Here is a 21,675-nt window from a genome sequence, read left to right as displayed (position 1 = left end):
ATGCCTCTGATTTGCGCCACCTGACACCGCAGATGACCTTGGTGACTTCTTGCATCTCTCTGGACAATCATCCAAAGTTGTTGGCTTTCCTCTTGTTTGTCAATCTGAAAATAGGTGCGAGGTGCGCAGTGCACACTGTTTCAGCCCGAAACTTTAAAGCATATGACCGCCGCAGTGTTACCAACCTTGAAACACAGCTATGAGGGGAACAAAGAAACACAGTTTATGTCCACATCTTGTATTCTGCATTCGACGACGAATCCCTCAGTCGGTTTGTCAAGGTTCTTTTGTCAACTGCGCTGGAGAGGGCATCATATGCGTTACTAATGCGAGTTATGGACGCGCTTGTTTTGCAAGATGCCAAACAGAGCATACATCGCCATGCTAGAAGCTCTCCACGAATACACTTTAAAGACGCACGTTCTAGTACACTCGATAGTTGGTGCTGCGCGCTGTCGTCATCCTGCAGGCAGGTTTCGCGTGGAGGGCTCAATAAGGTAAAACCCTGAGTCTGCCTTCGTGAAGTGATTGGTTGTCCTGTGTCATATGAACCCTGCCATCGTCGAGGTCAGTAGACAGATCAGCCTCGGTTTTATCATCAACAACGCTCGAAGCGCTGAAAATAGAATGTCGTCATCGCATTCGTTGCTGTCGGCCGAAGCGAGATGAAGCAAAAGTTCAAAAAACTAGACCATCAACAGGAAGATAGGTTATATACATCGTAGGTTATGTACATCGGCTTTTGATATGGGCCAGTCGTCAAATGAACATCTTCTTATGTATACATACGGCCAAAAAAACGCAAGATCATCCATCTCATCCCATGAGCGTCGCCTTTACCGATTCAAGATATCCTTGATTCGCATACATCGAGCTTGCGTCCCATACCATAATACCTCCGAAGCTCGAGAATGCCTTGCTCCAAGCGACAACTTCCCTGAGCTGTTCAGCACCAATATAGCCAGTTCCAGCTGCAGCCACATTTCCCGGCAGACCGATGAAGCCCTTAACCTGCTTGTTCTTGGACTGGCTCTTAGCCCATGCGTCCCATAGGTCAAAGTTAAAAGCGCCCTGCTGCATTGTGCCAAAAGAAAATGCGTTCACGCCACAGTAATTGTTGTAGAATTGCACCCAGATCGCATCAAACGCAACTGCCCCATTCAGCATCTCCTGGTCTGCTACATCGGGGAACACGCACTGCGGCGCAGCAGTCAGGTAGTATTTTCTGCCCGCAGATGTATCCATCAAACGGCGCAGTTGATTGGCAAAGGGCACCATATTTGTAACTCTGGTCTCGAAATCGAAGTCAAAGCCGTCGATGACTGCATCTCCGAATGGTCGGTATGCCGGGTTATCCGCGTTGACGGGTCCGAAGATCTGCCACATCTTGTTGGCGGCTTCGATGGCTGCTGCCTCGGAAGCGAAACCCTGTTCTGTTGATGTTGCTCCGCCGATAGAAAGAAGGATGGTCTTTCCTTTTTGCTGACATCGTTTGATATCTTCTCTGAGAGTGAGGATGTTTTGTTAGTCTACCCATCAGCGCCACTTCGCAGAATGTGACACACCCTATCTGAGGACAATCTAGGAGATTCGTGCCAGGGTATACAGTGCACTGGCTTTCCTGGTTGGCAAAGTCGAGTTCTGGCAGACCAGCTGCACCAGAAATTCGTGTAACGAAGGCCAGTTGAAACACCTGCTGCACGTAAGCTTCCTCATAGTTATCAGATCGATCTAGTCATCACCATACATCGATATTCGGATCTGGGATTTAGTCAGCCTGTATATTGCTAACCAATGAACGAACTCGTGCAGCACGTACTATCGCAGTAATAACTCAAACGTTGTTGACCGGTGTTTCCAGAATTTTGACCTGAGTGGGATAATCAGCATCTTGTCGCTTATAGTTCGCAGGAAGCTCAAATACCCCAGTACACGGCGACGGTGGATGAGGAACTGGTATCCAACAGGGAGTAGGCGCAGTCAAATACAGCAGCAAAGGCTGCTATCGAGTAGAGGAGGTTGCTAGTTGATAGCATTGTGTAGGACCTGCTATATCCAGTAAAGCCAGGGAAAACACACACCACACTTCAGCTTGTCTATTCATGAAGTTCAAGGATATACAACTCTATATCAATCTTTACAGCACCGAAACACTTTTATATAATCCTTTACAACACTAACAGAAGGAATCCTGGATACGGAGTATACAATTCGTATCTGCGGCATCTCAGACTGGACTCTCGAGCTGCGCCTCGTGCTTTGATACAACCCCCATTGTTGGTTGTCTCCAAATACGCCTAAGTCCCCATTTTGAATCCAGATTTAGCATCTAGGATACGCTGTGGTGTAAATGTCTGAAGAAACAAACGCCATCGGCCCCAAGGTGGTTCGTGGTTGTCAGCCTTGCGATGCAACTGACCACTAACCGCCCCCAACTCGGAGGCGTCTCGGTTTAAGCCTCGGACAGAAGCGACATAATAAAAGACACTTTGAAGAATAGATTTGCTTTAAAGCAGATGCTCGTTCTATTGAGAAAGTCTGGTTGGTACCCACTCCTGGATATTGACTATCCCGAATGGTGCATCAATTTTCTTGCCATATCGTTCTGTTGTAGTTTCGTTTCGTTTCCTTGAGTCCAGAGTCCTTTGATGATCGAGATATCTGCCTTAAGTTTGAACAAAGAGATGGGGTAATTAAGGGCCTAAGCTTCGAAGAACGGACGCCATGCCGGGCATCGAGCATCTCAGAATTCAGTCCCGGCTACCCAAAATAGCTTCAATGAGCGATCCGCTTGTAGAGACGACAAGGGTAAATACTTGTTCTTTGTCCTCTGTCTGCAGCAAATACTTTCCTCTCGCTTGCACGTCGGTCTGTTACGCATGGCCCACATGCTCCAAATTTGGTATGTCCGAATCGTATTCAACTATCTTCGTCCAAGCATACGATGATACGAGGAAAGTGCCAATTAGTGCAGTTATTGTTTTCCGAGACTTCATCGTCTGAGCACTCCTAGCCATGCTTGTGATCCGAAGACTTCATAGCTTCCCAAACTTTCCAAAACTCGAGACTGAGTGTGGGCTGGAAGAGTGAAAGGTTTTCAAACTTTCTGATAGTCGAGTCTTGCCTTGCCAGTTCACGATGAGACAACCGGGCGCTGTTTCTTCGCGAGGAAGACTCGTCGGGATCATTCAGAGCGTAGATCCAGACAATATCGTCATCGATTTCGCTGTCGTCGCTGTCTGATTCACTGCGGTCGCCGGTTCTCTTGTACCCAATCTCTTCGAGGTACAGGCGTTTGGCCTCTTCTTCCTCAAAAGCGAGTTCGTACCATCGTCGGAGCTTGGTAATGGTCAATGAACAATCCATAGGATCCTCGTCTCGTTCTTCGCCGGTCATTGTCAGCAGATCGCATCCGATTCTGTGGACTAACACCTCCGCGTCTTCGGGCTTGTAGACATAGTCACTGACCGTCTCATCTTCCATCAAGGAGAGATCAGTGTCTGGGTCTAAACAAGGGAAAATAAGTGCCACGTCGGAAGGTAATAGTAGCTTGACAAACTCGCGGGCAGAAGTTCTAGCCACTTCTGCGCAAATCGTATTGCTTTCACAGATTGGTACAACCAGGTCGAAAACATGAGCGTCGGTTGTGCCTCCCATTACAGCGTTCATCTCCGGGTACGACCATCGCCCTTGTACAAACTGAGAGAGCTTCACGATCAGCCGCCGCTCAGACTCATTCTGCAAGCCGGATCTATGAGTTTGGACAAAGAGTAGAGGCCGATGCACCAAGCTCCTTGCTGGCGCGAGCTCAGAACATACTGCGCAACGATAATTCGCGGAGCTAAGAATATGATGCTCATAAAAACCTGCAATACGGCAATAGACAACGGCGTCATCTGCCTCGTTCTTGGCGACTCCAGGAAGGGCAGGGCCTGACCAGGTAGAGGAGAAGACTGAACAGCTTAGCTGACCACGTTGCGGGGTGCCGCTGAGCTGCAGACTTGGTCTTCCAACAAACATGGTAGCTCCAATCTTGTAGGGCTGAGCAGTTGGGCTCCCGAGAGTCTCGATTGATGGGCTTCTGAGGCAAAGCGTGCGTCCAGAATAATCTTCGTTTCTTGCGGTATTGACTCGAAAGCTGCGATGCGAAGTCATACTGCGGCGTTGTGGTAAACTCGAGCTCTCCGGGGTCTCGAGTTCGTCCAGAGCCTTTGACTTAATGCTTCCGTCTCTAATGCCCTCAATGTACGTCTGCATCATTTTTGTGGCTGCTCTATGGCATTCTCCTTCGGAAGAACAAACAGGAACTGCTAATGCGCAGATGTATGGTCTGTCGCTCATCACATCTCCAACGCTCCAATCGATTTCGTCCCTTCTGGTGATATGCGTTGTATGAGACGCAACAGTCGAGACCAGCTTGTGCATCTCCACAAAATCTGATAGTTCAACATAGCCATATCGAGTAGCGCATAGCGGACGATGTACTAGCGATTGAGCTGGACCCTTTTCGCATATCGTACAACCTTCTGTCACGCAGTTCAGTATTTCACCTTCGAAGGAACGGCACAAGGAGAGTAGAGCGCGGACAACTGGTGGTTCTTCAAGCAGACCGGGCCGTGGCAGGGAGACGTTACTTGAGACGCTCGTTCTGGAAGATGATTTGAAGGGACTGTTAGCAGGTGTGCTCGAAGGCTCAAAGACCCGCTCTGAAATTTTAGCATTAAATCGGGCAATGTCCAACTGGGGCGACAGCAAACTAGGCTTTCCGAAGAACACACTGAACCAAATCGGTACCTCTTTGGACTCAATGCTGTATACTGATATGCCTGTGGAGGAATTCCGAGTATGTGTTGACTCGTTTTCCGTCTGAAATTGTTGCTTCCTAGGACTTGGGGTCTTTTGTTTTGGAAACTTCAGATGCTCATATGCTGGCGAACTGGCGTGTGGGAAGAAGTACATCTTGTTAGTTGACAAACGAGAAGAGAATGAGGGATAACCAGATAGGGTCAATATTGAAGCATTTCGGGAGAGATACTCTAGTGTTGTATTGGAGGAAGAAGAGAAACTCAGTAGTGAATACTGGTTGCTCAGATCCCTGGAAGCGAACTGTACCTAGATTCATGTGATCCAGCCTTGTTTGCCCTTGGCCTAGCATCACCTATGACAGGGTCATGTTGACTTCTTGCAATCATCAAAGACATCATAGCAGTAAATTTCTAACTTATGGGACGAGACAGAAGTATTGGTGAAGTCCTCTTGCTGAGGCAGGAAAGAAGAGAGATATCAAACACGGCGACAGGCTGGCCGGAACGATATAGACTAAACATCCTTACTCGGCAACAACTCCCACTGGTGTCTGGAGAGACACTTCACCCAGTGAAACATCAGAATAAACAGATGTTCAAGCCAAATACTTGCTTCAGCCCTGGACCTCAGAGAGACCCCGCTCCCCAGCACCACTTGGCCGAAGGGTTTGCAGGGTGATAGAAAGCAGAATTAAGCTCCTTGTACCCACTGAAGCTCCTTTCCGCTAGCGAGCGAAGCAACTCAGCCACATGTCCGAACTATACAAGCCAATTCAGGCATGGCATAACGCAAGAAACTCAACTAGCTGCTGCAGCTGGTTGAAGAATGGTTCATCGAGTATGTCGATCAGAGGCTTGCCTGCAAAGACCACTCAAATCAGTGACCCCTCCTGACCTCGATGCAAGGCGAACTGCAGGACATCGATTTGCCTTTTACCTCTTTTCTGGTACGCGATGCATGGAACGATGATATATCGTGATGATGATTACTATCTACGTCTACCGCGCATCTTATCTATGGGCCACCATCTCACTCAAGAGTCAAAAGTCTTTGGACAACGACATATTCCTCATAAAAGGATAATACAGGCGACTCTTCAATCAACCGATTGTACTATTATCGTGTTACTTGAAAGGTATCCAGTGACAATTTTCAATAATTTAGGCCCTTAATACAGGTTTCGCGGTACCTAGTGCCCGCGGTACCTATTGCCCGGGGACTAGACAAGCCCAAAAACCCTATCTGATGTTGATAAGATCTCTGGGCAGTTCGCAGAAAAGGATGTAGTTAACCTCTACCTGAAGGCACGAGACCAGTGGAAGTTATGTTTCCTACTCAATCTATAGAAGGTACCTCTTGATGGATATAGGGAATTATTGAAATACCATAAGACTGAAAAAAGCGGTGTCTAGACAGTACATTGGTGCTTGAGTTCGTCGACACTTGCTCTATCATGGATTCATGGCAACGATAACGAGGCCTGAGCCGCCTGAGGTTCGAATGAGACAACCCAATCTCATAAAGAGACGAGGACCGAATACAACTCAATTGGTGAGTATGATAGGTGCATGGAAGAGTTGATGTGGTAATAAATAAGATTCTATTCGACGATCTTTTCTGTCGTCTCTCCGAATTGACGTTTGCGGGCGCAACTGATTCAGGGCACGTGACGTTGAGGTCGCCCCTTTTGCGGCCGGAAAAGTTCCCTGATGAAACCTCGCGTTGGCTCATGAAGCAGCGATAGACTGTTATTCCTCCTAGCTTCTTGAATTATTTCCCCTCATTTTTCTTTTATTAGCACTCAGCATTGGTGCCTTTTGCTTCTTTTAATTGCCCTTATCTTTCTTAATCATCAACAATCAAGACGTTGCTGGTTACGTGCCACCAGCTGTCGATCTCTCCACGGCCCTTTACCAGGGATTACGCCTCGACCCATTTGCGGGCATATATCTTTAATAATACGTCCATCGAATTCTCATCGTTGAGTTCTAGCGCGGTCTTTCGCAGCATCCAAGATGCGGTTCTCTTATCTTTCATCTCCAGCTGTCCTATTTCTATTACCAGCCATTTCGACGGCTGTCGCCGATCGAGTCTCCACGGACCAAGGTCTCACACCGCGTGATTTTTCGGCTCCAGATCCAATTGTTCCATCTATAGACGCACTTGCCCCCAAAGCTACTCCCAAAGGGACGCTGGACGCCCCGTTCGATGGAAAAGATGGTCGACCTCACGCTGGTCCGTGGGTCGAAACGAATGCTGAACGAGACCGCAAAAAGGCGGGTACGGTTAAGACTGCGGAGGGAGGTTCGGGGCCTGAAAAGAAACCGGCCGACCATCAACACATGGGTCCAGATGGAAAACCTATCCCTCATTCGAATGATGGTGTGATGGACGATCCACATAGGCCAGGTCCCAAAGAGGGAACTCGGGGTACCGAGGGTGGAGTGTCCGAAAAATTAAAGGGTAATACTCCGGTCGGAGAGAAGACGCCTGGTAGTCCAAAGGAAGCGCCTCCTCTGCCTCATAGTGAACAGAAGAAGCTGTCGACGTCGGAACAGACTGAGGAAGGCAGGGAGGCAAAGGGCTCTACTGGCAAATCGAACCTGGGCGTTCTTGAGGTAGAGTGCTGCCGACTATAATTTTTGGCCCAAATTGTGACTGACACAACATTGTAGAAACCAGGTGACCTGCCAGACAAACCGCACGATATCCCTCCCCCTAAATCGCCAGCAACTGTGAACGATCATCCTCTTGGCCTTAACGCAGACGGCACATCCTCGAAAACTGGGACGAATTCGGGACAACAGGTCGAAGGATCCGCATTCCACTCCCTTCTTTTCTCCTTTACGATGATCGTGGTCTCCGAGATTGGCGATAAGACTTTTCTGGTGGCTGCCCTCATGGCCATGCGACATCCACGCTTGCTTGTTTTCTCGGCGGCATTCTCAGCGCTTATTGGCATGACGGTGCTCTCGGCTATCCTGGGACATGCAGTACCAACACTCATTCCCAAGTCTGTTACCAAGTTCTTGGCAGCTGTGCTATTCATTGTCTTCGGACTGAAGATGCTTAAGGAAGGCCGCGAGATGTCGCCGGATGAGGGTGTTGGCGAAGAAATGAAGGAAGTCGAGATGGAACTTGAGGAGAAGGAGCAAGAGCAGCTGCGCATGAGCCGGCGCCGCTCCTCCGTGACGCTTCATTCGTTGGAAGCTGGCCGACTTGGTGGACGTCGCAAGTCTCGCTCATCCACCAATCGCTTCCCTTCGCCCCCTGAGAGTATTTCATCGTCTTCGTCACGATCATCTTCGCCAGGACCTGGTCGCCGTTGGAGCGACATCTTGACTGGAATAAACAATCTTTTCTCTCTTCTTCTCAGTCCTGCATGGGTACAGACTTTTGTCATGACCTTCCTTGGGGAATGGGGTGATCGGAGTCAGATCGCGACCATTGCCATGGCTGCTGGACAGGATTACTGGTGGGTGACGGTTGGTGCCATATCCGGCCATGGTATTTGCACTGCTGCGGCAGTCATTGGAGGTGCTGCTATTGCTGGCAAAGTCAGCATGCGGGTTGGTATGTACACTTTTAATCTTCCCTGGCCGTTTGAACACAGGCTAACATTCTATCCAGTGACGCTTGGTGGTGCTGCGGCATTCTTAATATTTGGAGTCATTTATTTCATAGAAGCCCTTTGCTAGCTTTTGGGTGGTTCATTCAGCTTAGTCTTAGACTCAATCTTAGAATACAGGGCTTGATTATGTCGTCGCGATTGCCCGCTCGTGGGACAGTCAACTTCGAGAGTATGTCTGTATCTCGATGCTTTTGCTGTAGTATAACGGATGAGCCTCATGATCTCGATAAACCACTTGGAAACTGTGACCAGCGGACGTACAGTGCGCAGCGATCTTACCAGTCCACGTTTAGGTAGTAAGTAAAAATAACAATCGGTCATTTTCTACTGTGCACAGGCGGCTCATCGCAATCTGGACGGTTTTGTCTCCGAGCAAGCCCTCCGAGAGATCGCCAATTATTTATGAATTTTCTACTAGAAATGAAACTCATCCGTCAGATCACTGCTGAATGATGGCGGTTTGATCACGTGATTTATACTGAATTAATGGGCCAAAATGGTCCGAAAATTCTCTATTGACTGCCAACTGGTCAAGGGTTAGGGTTTGGGTTTCTAACCCAAGCGTCAAATGTGATTATGTAATGGCGCTTACCCTAGGTTACCCTACGACACCCTAATACTGGCTTACTCCCGCTCCGTTCCCTTCCAACATCCTCAGTTCAATGAGTACGTCGCACATCTACAGCAGTTCCATCAAAGAGACAGCAATTCTCATCAAATTCATCCAAGGAGAGACTGTTTACTTCCTCATATCGCTCAATAGCACCTGTCGAGTGGCTTAGAGGAGCTTCCGCCCCACTGACCGCCTGGAGTCAGATTATGGCGCGTTCACGGTCGCGCTCAGCACTGCCAGCCCAGGCTGGAAGCGTTGGAGAAAATGCGCCAGTGAAGCACGCCATTCCAAATCCATCACAGCGACGAGTGACGAGAAGTCGAAGTCGCGACCTTGAGTCTACAGGTCGTTCTGATGATGTCGGTCCTGCGGGCGCGCCTGCGGATGGAGCCCGGAGGAGGTGGGGACAAAACAAAGGCAGAATGAGTAAGTTGAGTGGCTCTCAGCAGGGGTTGTCATATAGTTGTATTTCCTACGGCATTCCTCTTCTCTCTTCTGTGTATTGAATTGTGCAGAACATCAAAGCTTGATTGACCTTATTTTTCATTCAACTGGAATTTTCTTTGTCGTCTTCTTTTGACTGATTCCATGGACATGTCATTTTTTGTTAATGTCTCTATGCCTCCACTGTTCTTGTCCTTCTCTTCACACCATCACTATATCCTGAGTCATGACTCTTATTCGCCCTTTGAAAAACAGGCCTCGGTGTCGTGGCGGAAGAGCCACCTTACGATTCGCCTCAAAAATCTGTTCATCGCTATGCCAATCAAGTGATTCCGGAGTCGCTAGATGATACAGTGAACATCTCCGGTACTACCTTCCTGCCTGAAGACGCGGACACCAATCTGGATCCGGACATGATGATGGAGACACTGCCAGACCTTGAGCGAGCAGCCAAGAATGTCTTGGACTATCTTGTCCCCAGCTCAGCGGATCCTGTCAGTATCGTCAACACAGCTAAGAGAGTCGCGGATCCGAATAGCACTCAAAGCAAACGACTCCGACACTCCGTGTCCAACCTGGCAGTTCAAGCCAAGTGGTTCGGCTCTCAAACGTACATTGACGTCAAGCATGTCAGTCAGCTACTCACATCAGCTCTGGAAAGGAAGAGTGTCCAAGTAGGAAAGGATTGGAGTGCAGATCCCATTCTTCACCAGGCTAATTGTGCGCGTTTTGCACTTGAGGTGCTGCTGGCAAATGCTGGCACGGACTCGACGAATCGAGCAATTAAAAACTTGGAAGACTTGTTTCCGCTGCCATTCATGAACGATCTCTCTGAGAGCCAGCATGAGAGAGCTATTGGCGAGAGCTCCCTTCGCAAAGATACTTTCGATCTCGCTCTGGAACTCCGCACACAATCTCTGATACTGAAACTGGAAGAGGATCAGTATAAGCTTGATTTTCTTCCCGAGGTTGCTATTAGGCAACATTTTTTCGACCTTGAGACTTTTGATGAAGATGCCTTCGACAGCAGTGTCGCTCCACCGCGTGGTCTCAACATCGGTAGATTCCAAGGCTCTGAAGATTTCCCGGAGCAGTACAGAGATGCAGTTTGTGACCGGTATAATGAGATTCTTGTTCTCATATCAGAAGCTGGAGATAACTCTTTTGATATTAAAGAGTTGAAAAGCGCTTACCGCTGGCAAAAATTCGTACTACGGGCTGTTCAGTGGTTACGAAAGCGCATTCAGGAAATCGTCCAAGCGTTGCAAGGGCAGCAAAGCGTGCAGACCATGCACAAGGAGTTTTTCGCTGACCAAGACCGCATAGAGAGTGCAACGGCCACTCCCCGTCCTAGTGCCACTCCCGCCGTTGAAAAAAGGGCACCAGTGCCTGCTGCTACTGATGATGAACACCAAGGATTACCTCCACCTCGGGCTGAAGAGCGGATGCGGGGCGCTCCTAAAGAAGATCAACGAGCCCCAGTATCAACTGCGGAAAGTAGGGAGCGACGGAAGTCTTCAAAACCGTTGGTACCCGATATCTTTTTTTAGCTTAGCTCTCTTGCTGACCGGTTTCAAGGGTGTTCCTCAATCCCGTGTCGATTCAGCGTCTTATGCAGAGGCAGCAGCGCAGTCGCTTGTCGCGTGAGGCTTCTGAGACCCGGAGGCAGCCAGACGTTGTTGCCCCAGTCATGGACGGCGAGAGCACGCAGTCCGCCTCGGATCTCCGTCTTCAGACTCCGCCCGCACCGTCGCAGATTGCGCAGATTGCGCAGGGAGAGCCAGACGAGATAGCTGCGTCTCCGGAAGGTTCTCCAACTTTGCTACCTGAGGACCATTATCTTAGTGTCGATGATTCTCAGCTGAACATCGGCGATCATGTCGGTGCTGGACTTGAACGATCGCATAGCCCTCCGGTTGTCAATAGGTTCACCCGCGAGCATCATCACGAGCCTTCTTATGGACATCGACCTCGTACACCGAGCAGGTTGTCCTTTGTTCCATCAAGCCAGGACATATTGCGAGCAGTGGAAGAAACCCAGAGCCCCACACGGTCAGCCCAACGATCACGGCTAGACAGACGCCAGGCTTTCATTGACCGTCAGGATAATGCGGAACGTGTTTCCCCAATTAGTCAGGAGGCAGACCTCCTAAGTGCAGCCAGGAGACGTGACCTCCCGCCGGCCACGAGAAAGCGAACACGTCAAGAATCTGAGGACGAAGATGCGAGCAGTGATGACTTTTCGGACTATGGTCGTGTGCTTGACCCTAGTCGCAAGCGTCAAGAAAAGGCAGAGCTGCAACGGAAAAAGCGCCAGCGGGTGGGGGACGACCATGACGAGTCTGCCTCACAGTTACAGCAGGGCCTGCAGGCGAGTACCCAAAATAGGGAAGCGCAAGGCCAATTGGAAGTCGTCCGCCGACCTGAAACTCCACCCCAGACTCAACGGTCACCGTCAAGACAATGGGCCAAGACGAGCGATTTTGGTTCGAATAGAACATTTACGCCGTCTCAGTCTAAAGGCAGACAGCGCTGGACGCCTGCCGAAGATGCCCGGCTGATCCGGTTAATTGGGGAGCACGGTTGTAGATGGGCAACGATCATGCGCCAGAACGATGCACAGGCAGCGGAAGATGGCGAGGTTCAGATTCAAGGACGTGATCAAGTCCAGCTCAAGGATCGGGCCCGGAACCTCAAAATTGCTTTTCTTAGGTATGTCCCAGTTTGTCACTTGGGTCTTTCTTTTCGCGCCCTCCCTTTCCCATGCAGACAAGCTTGCCTTGGGTATTTCCACTAACCCTCAATACAGGGATGAACTTCCGCTTCCCAAGAACTTTGAAGCAGTAACTATGAAAGCTACCGATTATGCCATGCTGGAGAAGAGAGGCATCAAGGTTCCAAAACCTCAGCGAGGATCGGCAGATCCATGAAACAATAGTCCATCTACACCATCCCTTGTGATCCGCCTGTTTTCGAGTTAGCGTTTTGGTTTACCTTTGTGGGTGATGTTGGCTTTATGATACCCTTGAATCCTAATTATTGGCTATTGGTTAGACACTCCTGTGTTATTTAAATTTGTTGTCTAAATTTACAATGCGTCGTGAATGACTGTAGATCAGAACACCACCTCGCAAAATTTAGCGAACGACGTCCAGCATCGAATCGACCAGCGATAAAACAGGACTTTGCAGGAACCAGCACAACCAGCATCCTGTCTTAGATTCGTAAGCAAAACTAGCCCTTGGCCCAAGTAGATCACGTATATCCAGTAATCGCATCCACTCGATAAGCAGTAATAATCCACAGCCATCTGACATATTAACAATTCAACGGGATATTTGTTCATTCGTAGAGGCGGAGCATCTGTAGAGCGGGTATCACTTAGAACCAAGACATAACCAATGGGATGAAAATCGCCCCCATAACCGGCCCAGCGGCCCCCACCGAGTGACTCAAAGTCGCACCGGACCCAGCGCTACCGGAGGGCGACGCCGACGGCGTGCTGGGCGACGCCGATGCAGAGGCAGAAGAAACGCCTGCCGACTTTGACGCAGCAGCGGCTGACGAGGACGCAGTGACGGAGGACACGCCATGCGCGACGCCAGGGTGCGTCGTGAAGGTGGCCGAGGGTGCTGTCAGGATCTCAGCCGGGATGGTGGCTGTGGGGTTGGCGCTGTCCTTGGCGACGGTAGCCACAAGAGTCGGGTTGACCGTCAGCGAGGTCGAAGTGGAATCGTCGCTGTCCTCCTCGAGGAGATAGTTGTCATACATGACTGTCCAGGTTTTGGAGCCGCCGCCTGTTCGCGCACGAGTTAGCTGCCTGCTTGGTTGTCTGTATGCAACGCAACAGTATTAATATACACGTACAGTAGTCAACCGGATATCCTGGACACGGAGTATCGCATTTGTCGTTCGACACCTTGGCGGAAGACGGGGGGAGACTGCTGCCGCAGTAGCAGTCGGTTCCCTGGACGGCGAGGACGGCGTTCTTCTCGCACTTGGACTCGCACATGCCGCGGGACATGAACTTAGAGGATTCGGCCAGGGTCAAATCTCCGGGGCTGTTGTAGCAAGCTGATGAATCCTGGGATGCGAGGACATGGGGTGTCAGCGACATAAGCGAGAGGAATGCGAGGTGGAGGATCTTTGGAGACATTTCGGTTGAGGGTTAAGAAAGAGTGGCTGCTTTGATTGTTTGCGGGCGGTAATTCAAAAAGTGAAAAGCGAACGAATCGATCAAACAGAGGATTAAAGCAGGGGAAAACAAAGCGAGTGAGTTAATGATTAATGTGTAGAGACACAGAAGGGGGCCCTTGTTTTTAAATAGAACCCATCTCTAAATTTAAGAGGGGGGCTGCCAGCGTCAGGTTTCACTTTCTCCAGATATGGGGTAGATAGATGTAACTCTCGAGTCAAATTGTCAGCACACTGAAACCGCGTCAGAATGCTGATCCTCGGATCCCTCTGTTATTTCTCCAGGTTCTCAAAAGAGTTCACTCGTTTGATCGACAGTTCCCAAACCCTCGGAGTGGCACTGTGGCAGGGGGTTTCGACGATCCCTTGCGCTTCCAGAGGAAGCATTTTTCTTGTCACTCTCGCTTATTATGGCTGCTCAGCCTGCTCGCCGTCGGGGCTTTAGCGTCAACGAATTTCGCTAGTTTGTGGCTCTATTTCCCCTTGGTGATGTCAAGGATCAACATACTATTGTTTTCTGAGACAACTACCCGTCTACTCACGGGAGCAATCCAGTATTTGTCCGTCGATAATCACCAGGTTCCTTGCTCTTTTCGGGTTGTGATGCAATTTGCAACAGCTTCGGGGTTTCCATCAGCCTGATCAGGCTCGTGGAAGTTTAGTCTGATGGAGATCTGAGGTAAGGCATAGTCAGATCAATCGAGCTGGTTTTGCCTTGACTGGTTCTTCGCCGGGATTCGACCAGAGCCTCGAGATGCCGAAGAATGAAAATGGGACAACAGCATCGTCACGAGACGGCACCTGACCCTGGTCTGCTGGTCGACAAAGGAGATCAACTATGCTCGTTTTTTCCCATCCGTCTTCCAACTTATTCATTCTCAACTATTTGTTCTCATCGATTCAATGCCTCGTGATGATAAAATTCTTGTAGCAATATTTGCCAAATAACAAAAAGTCCAGCCTGTAAGCTCAGGAGGCAAAGAACCCCCAAGCCAGCGATACATAAGCCATCATACGTCGATTATATCCTCTGGCAGGAATACAATTTACTCCCTTTAAGCTGAAGCCCTCGACGCATAGCTTCTGCTCTCGCTCCAAGCAGCCGTGCATTATCAACAAGGAGGAATCTCTGTATCCTGCCTGGACCTGGCAGTAATTCGCGATCTCACAAATCGATACTACCATGCGGCTCATGAGGCGAGGTTGAGTCTGATAATTTCTAAACATGCCGGTAAGCCAAAATCTCCTGGACAGCTGGCATCCTAAATATCTCCGTTCATCGCTCAATCAGATCATTTTCCCTGGAGATTCATCATCACAGACCAACCGCTTATGACCTTCCCGATCGGGCAAAGCTATCCTTTGGCGAGCGGACTGACCCGCCATTATCTATCGACTGGCCCGTGAAATAGATATCTCACAATGGTGAGATGCAAAAGCGACGGAAGTGCATGCGGAGAAGGAGATCGTATTGATAACAGCTGCGGAGTACGGACTTGCACTGAGAGATAAGATAAATGTATTGAACAACGCTGTTCTGGCTTTCTCTCCTGTCCAGTGCAACTCTCCGATTTACTCTCAAGCCTGTTCCTAGAAAACTGAAAGAAATGCGGTCGATTGCCCACGTCGTCCCGGCCCTCATAGGGTTCGGAATACCCTCGGCTATGTCACTCAGCAGTCCTTCTCCGCAGCAGATCCTCAAGTCCTTGTCTGGCACCAACAACATCTGCCCTCTGGCACCCAAGGTCGAATTGCCTGAAGATGGTCTGCTTTCTGCACTTCGATATGTCCAGGATGAGACCATTCGGCTGCAGCAGGTCGACCGTCTCTCACGAGCCGTCCAGATTCCCACCACGGTCAATGACTACATGACGGATCCCTTCGACGAGGGATTCGCTCCCTTTGTAGAGTTCCAAGCGCTCTTGGAGTTGCTATTTCCTCTAGTGTAGGCATTCTCTCATGGTTAATTAGAAGGAGGGCTGCTAAAACAGTATGTTCAGTCATTCGTATGCCTCCGTGGATCATATCAACAGACTCGGGCTGCTCTACACCCTCAATGGCACCGATGACTCACTTAAACCGATCCTGTTCATGGCTCACCAAGACGTTGTGCCGATCAATGATCCTTCCGACTGGACCTACCCTCCCTTTGCCGGCCACTTTGATGGCGAATGGCTCTGGGGCCGAGGAGCTAGCGACTGCAAGAACGTCTTGATTGGCCTCCTGTCCGTCATCGAAGATCTGCTCCGGCAGAACTGGCAGCCGACACGCACCATTGTTCTGGCCTTTGGGTTCGACGAAGAATCCCACGGCTTCCTCGGCGCTGGCTCGCTTGCCTCTGCCCTGGAAAAGAAGTACGGTCCCGACAGCTTTGAGTTCATCCTGGACGAGGGCGGCATGGGTCTCGAAACTCTGGGCGATGACGTGGTCTACGCGCTCCCTGGCGTAGGAGAGAAAGGCAGCATAGACATTGTGCTCTCTCTGGACATCGCCGGCGGCCACAGCTCCATCCCACCCCTCACACAGGGATCGGCATCATGGCCGAGATCATCTACGAGCTCGAGCGACAGGCCCTCTTCGTGCCTGTCCTTACCGACGACCACCCCTCCCGCCGGATGCTCGAATGCCAGGCTCGCTACTCGCCCAACCACGTCGAACCCTGGCTAGCCTCCGGTCTGCAGTCATCCGACCACGTCGCGCTAGCCGAGAAACTGGCATCCTCCCGCGGCGACGCCTTCCGATACATCCTGCAAACCTCACAGGCCGCCGACATCTTCAACGGCGGCATCAAATCCAACGCGCTGCCCGAGAAGATCTCCGCGCTGGTCAACTACCGCATCGCCCTCCATCAAACCCCAGAACTCATCAAGCAGCGCGCCATCGACATCATCGCCCCCATCGCCGACAAGCACAATCTGTCATGGACCGCCTTCCCGGAAACGGCCGCTACCGCTGATAAACCAGCCGTCAATAATCGTCTCACCTTGTCGACCCTCAGCACGCCTCTTGTCCCTGCTCCCGTGAGTCCTACCAATATCGACACCGACGCCGTCTGGGCTCGGTTCGCTGGTGTCGCGCGCACCTCCTTCGAGTCAGTGCCCAGCTTGAACGGCAAGACAGTGGTGGTCAGCGGCGACATCATGACGGGAAACACCGACACCAGATTCTACTGGGCCCTGTCGCGGAACATCTACCGCTGGAGTCCGTCTCGCAGGGGCGGTAGCCTGAACATCCATACGGTCGACGAGCGAGTAGCTATTGATGTGCATCTAGAGGCAATGGTTCTATATTACAGTATGTCGATCCCCCTAACGACAAAGTGCTTACCCGTACTGACCTTTCTAGACCTGATCCGTTCTTTTGACGCTTGGAATGACTCGGCCGATATCTCTCACGATCTCTGAATCAATCCTCGCCGATGCGTCTTTTAGCCATGCCATTTGATGAACTGTATGGATCGTTGTTATATTCAATTTGGTCAGCCAATTGGACGACAGGATGTAATCGCTCACCAAGGCCGAATCTACTTTATTTGCAAACGGCATTTAGGAATTAACTGCGAATCAGGTAGCATTTGTGACCTTGTGATGATTATGCATAACGGGCTATATACGTGCACCTCGAACCTGGCTGTGCTGCATGTCAAGCAGCGGCCTTCGGCGACATATACTTAGTCTAAAGATGGTATAATAATAGACATATCCAAGACATATCCACGAATTCATACAGAAGAATAATCAGCTTGTGACTCAGTCGGTTTGGCAAGCAAAACGACCGGAACGATCTAGGGGTATCAATGCTCATCAAAGACCCTCCTCCAGAAGTAATAAGGCGAAAGCACCGCCCATAACGGGCCGCGCAATGAACGTGATTCCGGGGTAACTGAAATGTCAGCAGCGCTCGCAATCAGAACATCAACAAGAAAAACTTACTCTCCGCTAACAGTATCATAGAGGTCAGTAAGAGCGCGGTTGGTGGGTGTTTGGTTGATCCAATTCGCAAGCAACTGAATGAACATGTCCCTTGTACTCGTGGAAGCGACCGCTGCTGTGAACAGTTCCCAGTCACCTACAAGACTCATGTTAGATTACTGAATGTTTCCTTAAATGCGGAAACGCAATGAAGGCGGGAAATGGGTATACGAAAGGTAAGGAATTCACCTTTAGTGTACTGGTGTCGGGTGTCCAGCGGCACCCCGTACCTCTTCTGCACCGTGGGGTAGAACTCGCTCTGCATATCGTAAACAGATTGAGGCACCAGGTTCAAGCCCAACTCACGGTCGGCGTAAAGGTTGTACAGGAGACCTGTTATCGATCAGCTACTAATACTGCTGAAAGGAAGAAGAGAAATGGAACTGACCGTGAGAATCATTTGAGCCATAAGACAATGTGGTGTGCGGAGGATCCGCCTCATGAGCAATACCCAGTACTTGCCACCTATCGATATAATCGTGGGCGATAGCAGAGCGATTGGTAGCTGCATCAGCGTGGTGGGTAAGCTTGCTAATGGTCGCCATGGCCTCAATACCAATAATCCCCTTCAGAGCCAGATTGGTTTGGTTGCTATAGAAGAACCTTAGAGCACGGCAATGGTTAAGTCTGATGTCAGTACTTACGCCAAAGGGCCAGCAAAGTCGTCCGTCGATATCTGATTCGCCGGGTAGATAGCTTCGTCGACCAGATATGATGTCCATTGTTCCAACAACGGATAGTGTTCCTTCAGATAATCCGTGTTGGATGACTTGAGTGCGTACGCCAGAGCCATGATTATCATATTTCCGCATTCCTCAAGCGGCATTGGTTCATCGTTGCCTTCAGGGTGGCCAGTAGCGTTGGGATAATGGGTTCCAATGTCATGCATCGCATAAGCGTTAGGGTACTGCCCGGATTCTTGGATTTCAAAATGGGGCTTTAGGATAAGCTCGAGCAGTTCTGGATTGGTGTACAGGAATACTGGGTGAGCAGGGAAAATGACGTCCACAGTGTTCATGTTGCCGTTGGAGGATATTTCCTTCATAAAGAGATATGGATTTTGGGACGTGCCGCACAACTGAGTGGCAGCAAAGGCTTGACGAGCACTGAGAGAGGTAATAGTCAAGTAGTCTTGGCCAGCCGCTGCTACGGAGTCCCGCGCAATCTTCTCGTCCAATGCCGAAGAGAGCTTGTTTGCGGTTGAATAGTCGTAATGGAAGAACTCGAGCTGGAACATAGCAAAGGTTAGACAATTAGCAGCAACGGTATATATCAGATGGCAGGAGCACTCACAGCAGCCAATTCGTCGTCAAAATAGCTTGTCCACAAGGAGGGCTCTGCCCGTATACCATCGGGGCTGCTGTATTGGATCGCTTCAGTTTGAGCAAGCCCAATGGTGAAGTGCGTATCGACCGAGGACGATGTAACCGACCCCAGGTCAATTGCAAAGCCAAAAACCGGCCAATCTGTGGAGATGGCACGGTAGTTCGAGTCTTTTGAATCGCCCAAGGTTCCATTAGCGGCGAATGCACCCCGAACAGCAACATCAGCCCCCGACTGGTGGGTCATTCTGTCACTATGCTCAGTTGCCCAGTACCAGTTACCCCATTCCGCTTGATCTCTGACTTCCGAAAAAAGGAGTTGGGTCTGACGGTGGACCTTATGATAAGCAACCCCATCGTGTGTGACACCATACTCCCACTCCGCAACAGCAGTGCGGTCTCCAGACACCCATTCTAAGAATTGATCAGGAGAAAGAAATTTGCAGAGCCGAGGTCTATTCGGACTCACCGGCAGAAATGTCAGAGTAGAGCTGTACGTCGTGAGAGTCGCCGTCAATTGATGAAACCGCGACGTGAACATAGGAGAATGTCAATGACTGCCTTCGTAGATCATTTGGCGTTATGGGAGACAAAAAAGTGACTTTCATCTCCACAGCATCTCCGACATGAAATGTGAAGATGCTCTTTGTTGAGGTGTATTCATATGCAGTCTGGTTGGCAGTTGTCGATCCAGGCAGACCCATCCACGTGTAGACAGCACCATCGACACGGATTAGCCCAGCCCAGCCATTGATCTGGCCCCTGTACTTCTTCGTCAGAAAGGTGCGCCTACATGTTTAGTAGCAGACGCTTACTCCCAAAAAGTCGGCCATTCGCCGGCCAAATAGCCACCGTTACCTCCATCACTTCCTGCAGAAAGCCATGTGTTCAAGTAAGGAGACTTTACGGCCAAGGGCAGCGCAGGAGGTCGTGCAGGAGAGAAAGTTGACACCGCTCCTGCTATGGAAGCCAGGAAGGCGGTTAACACGCCGAGAGGAAACAGCTGCATGGTGATAATGTTTACCGGACGATCAAGCAGGACACATGGAAGATTTTATGAAGAGTCTGACCTGGAAGCTAAACAACAGATCAGCGATTTTGCCACGATAAGCAAAGACTGCCAATTGAGAATGTTTACTGGAATTCTAGGGTTGGTTTTATAGTTGGGCAAGATCGACATACCAGACGTAAGGAAGGAACCTTGACACCCAGAAACTCAGTATGACTAGAGACCAGTCAGTCGAGCCACGGTCTAGAAGAGACTGAGGAATGGAAGCCCGCATGATAGAAAACTTCCCGAAAGTCGTCTGACCTGTCATTGTCGGCATGGAGAGACACATGGACCTCCTACTCATAGAGCCAAGGGAAGGACATGAGGGAACAAGGGCAGGGGGAGGGCAAGTATGTGGGGGATGATCGGACTGTTTACCATGCAATGTGCAGATAATTAATCATTCATTCCTCTCTCGCTGTTTTCCCTCTCTGCTCTCGGCCAGTGTAATTACCGAGATATTGGCCGTCTATAGGCTGATGGCGATTTGATGAAGCCAAAGGTGCATGCACTAAGCGTAGATAGTGCTTGTTCAGGAGATCCACCTGAGCATAGGGTAGCAAGGTTGACGGGACCAAGTATGAGTCCAGTTGAGCCCAAATGGCAGGTCGCGAGTCAGAAGATGCTTGTCAACTTGGATGGGAGGAGTAACGACAGGCACTGTCAGTCAACACAGTATGGAGATAGAGATAGGTCAAATCAAGAGAGTGACATTGGTCGGAGTTGGTAATATAAGAGCTAACGGTTGACTAGTCGGAGAGTGCAAGTACAGGAAAAGAGGAGATAAGTGAGGGAGAAAAGAGAAAGCCTGCAGAGTATGTTGAGACGAAGACAACAAGACGAGACGGGAAATTGCACAACAATTCCCAAATGGGAAAGTGACATGGAACACCGCAGTGTACTGGCTTCAGATCCACCACCACCGCCATTTCCCTCGGATCAACCATACGACTCGAAGTCGTCGAAGCATATGTTGCACCATCTACAGGCATTTGCAGAGGGGGTTATCATCTCCGAACTTGCAAAATGCCAATGTGACCGAGATTTGTGATACCATCATGTGAGAGGCCAGGAACATCGGAGGGAGGGACCCAGGTCAGATTGATGGATACAGTTTCGGTGTGACCGTATTTCGTCCTGCTGCAGGTTCCCATGGCCTCCACTCAACTGGAAAAGAGGCTCATCACTCAAGGTTAAATCCCCTTGTACAAGGCACAAGCCAACCGTCAGCCCTCAAGAAGGTTGATATGTAGTGTGGGGTAGTCCCGCAGGATCGCCAGACCGCAAGTCCTAAGTATCGTTACATTGCTAGTTTTCTTAGTCTACTTTAATTGATCGCTCGCAGGAAAGTGATCAGATGCCCTCAGCCTCTGCCACTTTCACAAGACTACTGCCCGCTTTTTGTTTACCTGGAATTGCCGAGTGCCGACTACTCGGTCAAGCACCGTAACTGCGGAGAAAAGGGTCACTCAGAACTGAGCAGATGAAGCTAAATATCTGGATCTAAAGAAGGTTTCACAGCAGCGTGGAGGAGTCCTATTCGACGCAGGTACAGAGCGAATACAGCTACTGATTCTGTTCGCGCCAGCACCCCTTGCATTGTCCAAGGAGACTATCTGTAAATACCCCCTTATGTATCTCAA

General features: G+C 50.0%; 7 protein-coding genes across 7 annotated transcripts; 3 read left to right on the top strand and 4 right to left on the bottom strand.

Annotated features, from left to right (window-relative positions):
- Positions 1–634: 634 nt before the first annotated feature.
- P174DRAFT_505763 (glycoside hydrolase family 18 protein) lies at positions 635–2,104 on the bottom strand (the record flags this gene model as incomplete). The annotated part of the gene is made up of 5 exons (XM_024831277.1): positions 635–1,504; positions 1,566–1,731; positions 1,820–1,870; positions 1,925–2,046; positions 2,082–2,104. 5 exons carry the CDS (start codon positions 2,102–2,104, stop codon positions 817–819), a joined length of 1,050 nt encoding a protein of 349 aa, XP_024680322.1. The 3' UTR covers positions 635–816.
- An 866-nt stretch (positions 2,105–2,970) lies between these two features.
- P174DRAFT_453008 (uncharacterized protein) lies at positions 2,971–4,959 on the bottom strand (the record flags this gene model as incomplete). The annotated part of the gene is made up of 1 exon (XM_024829126.1): positions 2,971–4,959. The coding sequence occupies one exon, from the start codon at positions 4,957–4,959 to the stop codon at positions 3,010–3,012; it is 1,950 nt and encodes a 649-aa protein (XP_024680321.1). The 3' UTR covers positions 2,971–3,009.
- A 1,574-nt stretch (positions 4,960–6,533) lies between these two features.
- P174DRAFT_393160 (TMEM165/GDT1 family protein) lies at positions 6,534–8,663 on the top strand. The gene is made up of 3 exons (XM_024823582.1): positions 6,534–7,424; positions 7,482–8,379; positions 8,437–8,663. The coding sequence occupies exons 1-3, from the start codon at positions 6,822–6,824 to the stop codon at positions 8,502–8,504; spliced, it is 1,569 nt and encodes a 522-aa protein (XP_024680320.1). The 5' UTR covers positions 6,534–6,821; the 3' UTR covers positions 8,505–8,663.
- A 270-nt stretch (positions 8,664–8,933) lies between these two features.
- Positions 8,934–12,291, top strand: P174DRAFT_462253 (uncharacterized protein; the record flags this gene model as incomplete). The annotated part of the gene is made up of 4 exons (XM_024830104.1): positions 8,934–8,966; positions 9,296–9,476; positions 9,750–11,019; positions 11,073–12,291. 4 exons carry the CDS (start codon positions 8,934–8,936, stop codon positions 12,289–12,291), a joined length of 2,703 nt encoding a protein of 900 aa, XP_024680319.1.
- Positions 12,292–12,875: 584 nt separating this feature from the next.
- Positions 12,876–13,650, bottom strand: P174DRAFT_375089 (WSC domain-containing protein; the record flags this gene model as incomplete). Its single annotated transcript, XM_024822610.1, has 2 exons — positions 12,876–13,291; positions 13,362–13,650. The coding sequence occupies 2 exons, from the start codon at positions 13,648–13,650 to the stop codon at positions 12,876–12,878; spliced, it is 705 nt and encodes a 234-aa protein (XP_024680318.1).
- Positions 13,651–15,295: 1,645 nt separating this feature from the next.
- Positions 15,296–17,092, top strand: cps1 (Gly-Xaa carboxypeptidase; the record flags this gene model as incomplete). Its single annotated transcript, XM_024832059.1, has 4 exons — positions 15,296–15,633; positions 15,689–16,160; positions 16,193–16,982; positions 17,034–17,092. 4 exons carry the CDS (start codon positions 15,296–15,298, stop codon positions 17,090–17,092), a joined length of 1,659 nt encoding a protein of 552 aa, XP_024680317.1.
- A 176-nt stretch (positions 17,093–17,268) lies between these two features.
- Positions 17,269–20,097, bottom strand: gta1 (glutaminase GtaA). The gene is made up of 8 exons (XM_024827900.1): positions 19,797–20,097; positions 19,451–19,743; positions 18,953–19,395; positions 18,304–18,887; positions 18,048–18,250; positions 17,849–17,992; positions 17,621–17,756; positions 17,269–17,570 (listed from the first exon to the last, which is right to left on the bottom strand). The coding sequence occupies exons 1-8, from the start codon at positions 19,988–19,990 to the stop codon at positions 17,492–17,494; spliced, it is 2,076 nt and encodes a 691-aa protein (XP_024680316.1). The 5' UTR covers positions 19,991–20,097; the 3' UTR covers positions 17,269–17,491.
- Positions 20,098–21,675: the final 1,578 nt, after the last annotated feature.

This window comes from Aspergillus novofumigatus (genome assembly GCF_002847465.1).
Source record: "Aspergillus novofumigatus IBT 16806 chromosome Unknown P174scaffold_6, whole genome shotgun sequence".
NCBI lineage: Eukaryota > Fungi > Ascomycota > Eurotiomycetes > Eurotiales > Aspergillaceae > Aspergillus > Aspergillus novofumigatus.
This window is presented reverse-complemented; position numbering and strand designations above follow the sequence as displayed.